The 7,511-nt window shown below is 40.3% G+C and overlaps 1 protein-coding gene across 1 annotated transcript in view; it reads left to right on the forward strand.

Annotated features, from left to right (window-relative positions):
- The window catches only part of TNFAIP2 (TNF alpha induced protein 2), a 31,080-nt gene extending 27,844 nt beyond the window's left edge, over positions 1 to 3,236 (forward strand). Inside the window, exon 12 of the mRNA XM_072986703.2 lies at positions 847 to 3,236. Within this exon, the coding sequence (XP_072842804.2) occupies positions 847 to 988 (142 nt within the window). The 3' untranslated portion in view covers positions 989 to 3,236. The remainder of the gene's footprint in view (positions 1 to 846) is intronic.
- Positions 3,237 to 7,511: the final 4,275 nt, after the last annotated feature.

Below are 7,511 nucleotides of genomic sequence, written 5' to 3' on the forward strand. Positions count from 1 at the left end.
TGCAGTCAGAGAGCCGTGTAACAACACTTTTCAATGTACATCTGTACTTGCTTTGGGCATTTCTTGCACATCTCTGTAGCCATAACTACAGTGGTGCCTTGCTTAACGACGATAATCCGTTCCAGGAAAATCGCCATTAAGCAAAAACATCGTAAAGCGAAAATAAAAACCCCATTGAAATGCATTGAAACCCGTTCAATGCATTCCAATGGGGTAAAAACTCACCGTCCAACGAAGATCCCCCATACGGCGGCGATTTTCGCTGCCTGTATAGTGAGGAATCCGTCCCTAAACACAGCAGGGAGGCATTTTAATTACCCGGTGGCCATTTTGATGGAGAATTGGTTCCCATTCAGACCATCATTTTGCGATCGCAAAAAGATCGTCGTTAAGCGGTTTTGTTGTAATGCGAGGCACCACTGTACTATGGGAAATGGAAGGCAAAAGGAAAACCTCCTGCTTGTTATTTAGGAAATTCCTTTTAGGATAGCATGGAAAGAAAAGAATCACTAAACTTATTTACCTAAGCTCCTGGAGTGGGTTTCCCTGCTTGTTTGTCTGTTTGCTGACAGGAAGTAACTTTGGGAGAGGGTTGGAGGAAAAAAGCCTAAGAGAACAATGTATGTGTAGGTTTAGAAACAGAACAGAGGGAATCCCTTCATCCTACTAGTCCCCTCTACTGCTTTTGTATACTTGCTGACTGTGTTGATCCTCCATTCAAGCAAAATCAAAGGGAATAATTTAAGGCTTGTGATGACCAAATTTGCTTTCTGTCATCTTATTTCGTCATCTCTTTCTTCGTGTTTTTGTAATATTCCTGACATGAGGTGTTTTCCTCTTTTACAGCAAGAAACATCTGTCTGCTCTCTTGTACATCAAGGGCACCTTATCCAGCAGCGAATTGAGAAGCATCTTGAGTGTGCTGGACATTGGCGTAAATGACACTCTTTCCTCTACACCATTGTTTTCAAAAATCAGGGCATCATAGACTTTGACTGCAGTTCAGTTGAAGAAAACTACTGCCATCCTCGAGGAACAGTGTTTCACAAAAACCATACTCTTAGGTGGCATCATTCATTTCAAAAACTAACCCCAAAATATGTAGTTTTCCAACGTGCAGTGGGGAAAGTGGCTTATTTTTTATGCCACTACAAGAACATTGGGTGTGAAATGGTAGTTATTTACAAAACACACAGTAGAGATTCCATCCAGTATGGGATCCTATGAGTTCTTCAACATTTCCTTTGCTTTGTTATCTTTTTATTTTTTTCCCATCTAGAGGTTAAAAACGTGAGGCTTTATTTCCAATCTCATAACATTTTTGCTGTACAGAAAGTAAATTAACTGAAATTTTGTATGTTTCCAACGCATCCCGCTCTTCTCTTTTCTGAAGTAAGATCCTATAATTCTTAGCCTCACTTGATTTTTTTGTTCTTTTTCTGACTTAGTGATATCTTTCAATAAGGCATTTTGTGTTAATTTGCTTAGTTTGCTAGCATCAGCTGTTAGACTAATGCACACCGCTCTCAATATTGCTTTGAAAGTGTTCCAAAGAAATGCTAGAGATAATCCTGTCAATGTATTGTTTAGTAGAAAAGTTCAGTTTCATATTCAATTTTCCTTATACATAGTTGTGATTGCAGCAGTCATTCATTTAGACCCCACAGAATAATTAATGAATGGGACTGATGAACCTGCAGCATTATTTGCACTGAAATTAAGATCCTCTCCATCTTAGCCCCTACAGTATTTTGAGCACTCATAAGTATAACCAAACTGTGATCCAATCTTGAATATGATTTATGTCTCTGGGAATAACATATATAATATTTAATCCCAGGATATAAAAGATGCCAACGGTACCATCCTATAACTGTAGTCAATCAAGATTCAAAGTTAATTCAAAGTTACGCTCAACAGACAAATAGCAGATGCAATTTGATGCATGCTACATGTTGTCCGCTAGTGTAAAACTAAGAAAATATTCTTGACCATGCTTTCTTTAAATGCATGTAAAGCTTTCGACAGGTTAGAATGGTCTTACTCAGAATAATTATTGATTAATATGAACATTGGTGCTGTGTTTCACCAAGTAATTAGCCAATTATACAGAGACTCACTTGCCTCTATTAGAATAAAGAAATATAAAACAAAGATAACTGGAGGGAAAAATGAGGCAGGGATACCCATTGCCACTCCTTTTATTTGCCATTGCCTTAGCAACTGCGATATATTTAAATCCAGTGATCAAGGGAATTTAAAAAGGACCAACAGACTATATAATTAGTTTATTTGGAGATGACTTGGCTCCATTTCTTCTGAACCCTAAAGAGACAATTCTAGAGTTGCAGTCTGAACTTTAGAAATATGGACCAATGGCAGGTCTAAAAATGAGCACCAAATAATCTGAAACATGTTTCTCGATGAAAAGATACAACAAAAATTAGCAATGGACTTTGGATTTATTGTAAGCATATTAAATATCCAGATATTACTGTTTCCAGTAGGAAGAAACCCAACAGTGGTATTTAATTCCTATAAAATTGACTTGCATTGAAAAAAACAACTAATATAGAATATTGGAAAGGATGTGGAGAAAGAGACTCATATATACATGCATGGGGGTTTTGCTCTTAAATAGCAAAATCTTGGGAAGCAGTTATATGAGAATTTCAAATAATAACATTTAATTAATTTTGACACCAGAATTAGCACTTTTAAATATTTTTACAAATGAAAACAAGACTGTTCCATATAAGGATTTGATTTTTTTTCTCTTATTAATAGTTACTAGAATGGAAATAATTAAAAGATAGAAGGTTAATGCAACCTGATCTAACAACACTTGGTACGAAAGTGTATGGAGGTTAGCTCTTGCTGAGAAGTTAACACATGAAGTAAGAGTAATCCAGCAGACACTTAAGAGTTTATAAATAAGTTGATTGCTTTTATTCTGTTTGTAGATAGGAGTACCAACACAAAGGTGAAAGATTAAGGCTGATGAAATAAAAATTGATATTAGAATTTAAATAATAATACTAATGAGGTGAAGTTTCAGAGTTAAACTTTTAAAGTTTTAAAAGTTTTTAAGTCAAACTTGTGTGTGAGTGGAGTCGTCCCATCTCTCCCCCCCCCCCCCGATAAATATATGGCAATACAGTATTGTGATTTGGCTTGTCTGTGTATTACTATGTATACTATGTATATTTGTAAATAAATTTTTATTTTTTAAAAAATATCCTTTGATTTCTTGGTCTTCCCATCTAGAAGCTGGGGAAAAAAATTCCCACCAACTGCTTCCTGTGGGTAGCAGAAGCACTGGTAGGATGATGAAAGACTGCTTCACTTCCTATTGTTCATTAAAGCACTTACCAGAGGATGTGTTACACTTTGCATATAATTTTCTTTGGACGGTTAATAATAATAATAAAAAAGAATCCTTTGAGTTGGAAAAAGAAAAGAAGTGGACCATCACAGACCCGCAGGTCCTGCAACTTCTAAGTCCTCTTGGATTCTAGAGGAACTATGTTAAAAACAAATTTAAAACGGTTTTGTATTTTTTGTTCAATCTGTTCTGAGTAGCCCTGAAAATGTTGTTCGGACTGCAACCCCCAGCTGGTTCCTCAGCATTGCCAATCTGGGAGTGGAAATCCAACAGAAAGCAGAGGGGCGTGTTTTTCCCACTCTGATCTAGAGTAAAATCCTGTGTTTTACTTAGTAACTTCCTGATAGGCTGTGCAAATAAAAGGACAGCTAGAAATGGTATAGTGGTTAAGGTGCTGGACTTGGACCTGGGTTCAAATTCCTGATCGGCAACATTCTCCCTGTTGCCATTAAAAATCGATAATGACTATTTTATGAAATCTCTATTTTTAAGAGTTAATCACATGCAATGCATATTGAATTTATTTTTAGTAATTCCCAATGTTGCGTAGTTCTGTTACTGGTTTTTGTCTGATCTGTTGATTGTAATAAAGGAATTGGAATTGTACTCCGAACCTAACTTACCTCACAGAGTTGCTGTGAGGAGATCAATGGAGTAATGTTAGATGTGCTCCAATGCCCCCTGTCTAAAAAAGAAGACTGGCCAATGGCTCAGGAGGAATAGCTGTTTCATGGACATTGCTTCTTAAGGGGTAGACTGTTGTACCTCCACCACTACCGGCAGAGCTGGTGACAGAGGAACTGAAAGGCTGGAGCACCAGGTCGGTCTCGGTCAACACTACCCCAACAAACAAACATACACAACTGCTGTATCCCTCCATGGCTTCCCAAAAGATAGACCTGTTGTGTATCAGTAGGTAGGCCTGGTGTATGGATAAGGTCTTTCCACCCTGAGCTACGTCCTTCCATTATTTCCCTGCCTATTTTTGCCACTAAAGTCATTCTACAGTCAGCTCCTCCAAATGTCCATCTCTTGTCTTCACCCAGACACTTGTGCTCTTCTGTTGGGCTCACTCCATACAGCCACCTAGAGGCTGAGGCAAGGGGACCTAAGACTAGTGGTGACGTGGATCTTGGCCTTGCAAAGTCAATACCTCAGGACTTTCTTAGTAGCAGGGGCTACGACAACATCTGCCACACCCTCAGGTTTCCTGTTCCTTCTAACCATAGGTACAATCCTGCAGTATCTGGGAGGGAAATCAATTTCCCCAGGAACACCATATTGTTGCAAGCTACTCCTTTTGAGATAATGGGCTCCAGCTACAGAAAGCCAGATTTAGGCTGAATATCAGGAAAAAACCTCTCAGCGGTTAGAGCCATAGGACAATGGAACCAATGACCTCAAGAGGTGGTGAGTGCTCCAACACTGGAGGCATTCAAGAAAAAAATTAGAATAACCATCTGGCAGGTATCCTTTGATTTGTATTCCTGCATTGAACAGGGGGTTGGATTCAATGGCCTTTTAGGCCCCTTGCAACTCAATTATTTTCTGATTCTATTCTAATGCAAGCTTTGAGAGCAGTTTGGTCTTGAATGGGTTGTTAGAGACAGATCCAGCTGCTTGTAGTTTTGGACTTTCCCTATGGGGAAGGATGGCAATGGGGACTCTCACAATGAGCACATGCAGTTCCACATTTGCCTCTATGCCACTGTGTAAGACTGTCATGTCTTCTCCTTGTTCCTATCACTCATCACTTGCGTGGAGGGTCCAGATGAAGAGATGCAGCCAGAGTGAGGAGGAAGAGCAGTAGGAGGGGCAGGTGGTCATGGGATAGAATTTTAAGAAGCAGGTTTCCAGCTGAGGTGGGGTCATGACCAATTATCCAATACTACCAAACTTGACATAACTCTGTGCCACCCTTACTTGTTTGTCCACCATTATCTGTGACAGATCATGTCAATGGGCCCTGCCAGTGTTCAGTGTCATGGCATCAACTTTTTTGAATTTAGAAGGTCATAAAGTCTGCCTTGTCTTGACACCAAATGTTTAAAATGGACACCCCTTTGTGAAAAAGTCCTGTCCTTTCCTCTCTTCTGGCTTTCCTACTGCCCCCTTACAATTATCCGTTGCGGTTCTGATGGAAATAACGTAGTCGCATCAAGGACTGAATAACAGAGCTGTAAGGAGAACACATACTTCTAGGTCAGATAATATTTGTGTAACAGAGGCAGAGGTAGATGTCTTTCCAGAGTCAAACATGGCAACCAGCCTTCTGTGAGAAGAAATCCAACTTCCTGTAGAAGAGCTGAGCTTTCAAAAAATACAGCTTATGTGCCTGTCTGCAGTGTTTGGTGACAAAGGGAGGGGGACACCTAATGAATCCAAAACAAAAGGTGGAAAAATATTGATTCTGGACAGTCTCTAGATGCCTTGGCCCAGTTTCGAATACTGTGTGCAAACCCCAGGAATACAGAGAAGCCACAGGCCTTTCAGAAGACGAGGTCAGGAAAGTTCAATCCAGACTTTATTAAGGCCACTGTAATTGGAAAGGTTCTACAGAGAAGAATACCAGCTATCTCTTGCTGCTGGTGAAAGCAGCTACAGTGGACAGCCACGTCTGGCTTGAGGTGAGATAAGGAGATGTTTCTAAGAAGGAAAAGATGTTGTCATTTTGGATGTCAAAATGACATTTTGCCAGGATGGTTGCTGTACTATCTCATTAGTCCAACTTTCCTCACCATGTTGGCCACCCTATATATCTTGGGTCACAAACCCCCATCATCTCCTTCCAGCATGGCTAATGGCTGGTGATGAAGAGAACTGTAACCCAAGCCAGGCAATCAGGTTAGAGAAGGCAGGGCTACGGTAGTTTGTCTCACAGATTCAAAAGGTCCACTGATTCATCTGCCAATACAGTCTACCAATGCAAGTCATATTTTAACAAATACACACATCGTTGGTGGCCTCCACCGTCCGTCCACCCACCCACACCATATTTCCAAGAGGATTTACAACAGCTCCATTGGCTGCCAGCCCATTTCTGCGCACAATTTAAAGTGCTGGTTCTAACCTATAAAGCCCTAAATGGCTTGGGTCCAAGTTATCTCAAGGACTACATCTCCCTTTATGAGCCTGCTCAGGTGTTAAGATCACCAGAAGAGGCCTTTCTCTCAGTCCCACCACCTTCACAGGTGTATTTACTGGGGACATGGCAGAGGATCTTCGCTGCTGCTCTCAGACTTTGGAACTCCCTCCCACACATCTTTGCTATCTTTCCACAAGCAGGCCAAGACATTTCTCTTCAGGCAAGCTTTCCCTCAATGATTGGTTGCCTAAGAGGAGTTTTTAAATGGATTGTTGTAGCTTATTGCTTTCAATGTGTTTTGGTGTTGTTTTTACTTTTTTTAGAATGGTATTTATTTGATTTTTTTAGTATTTGTATGCTCACTGTTGTTAGCTTTAATGTTGTCTTTTAATGATGCAAGCCACCTTGGGTCCTTTTTAAAGAGAAAGGTGAGGTAAAAATATTTTAAATAAATAAATTTCCAGGAAGCAAAAACCCAGGTGGACAGACAATAAATATACAGCAATAAAGGGGGTGAAATTCTATGCTTGGGGAATTGTGGGAATTGTAGTCCAATAACACAAATTCTGCACATCTCTACTTGGCAAACCTGTTGCCTTCAGAAAATCCTGCAGTGCAGTGCCACCTCGGTACATCCCATAAGTGTTAGGCCCATCATTTAAACTCTCAGTTGCTGAGATCTCCGGCCTTTGGCAGGTGGTTGGACGAGAATACCTCCAAGGTCCCTTCCAACCCTACAACAATTCTATGATTTTATATAATTATTCAGGGCACCAATTAAGACAAAAAGTGGGCATCTTCAATGTGAATTGGAGACCTTCAGTTTCCCAAAATCTTTTAACATTGGCCACATTGGTTGAACCTTCTTGGAGGTGAAGTCCAACATTATTTGAAGGATCTAAACCGCAGAAGCCTGTGCTGCAGGGTCAGAAGACCAGCAGTTGTAAGATCGAATCCACGCGACGGAGTGAGCTCCCGTCGCTTTGTCCCAGCTCCTCGCCAACCTAGCAGTTCGAAAGCATGCAAATGCGAGTAAATAAA

This window comes from Pogona vitticeps, chromosome 1 (assembly GCF_051106095.1).
Source record: "Pogona vitticeps strain Pit_001003342236 chromosome 1, PviZW2.1, whole genome shotgun sequence".
In the NCBI taxonomy this organism is placed as follows: domain Eukaryota; kingdom Metazoa; phylum Chordata; class Lepidosauria; order Squamata; family Agamidae; genus Pogona; species Pogona vitticeps.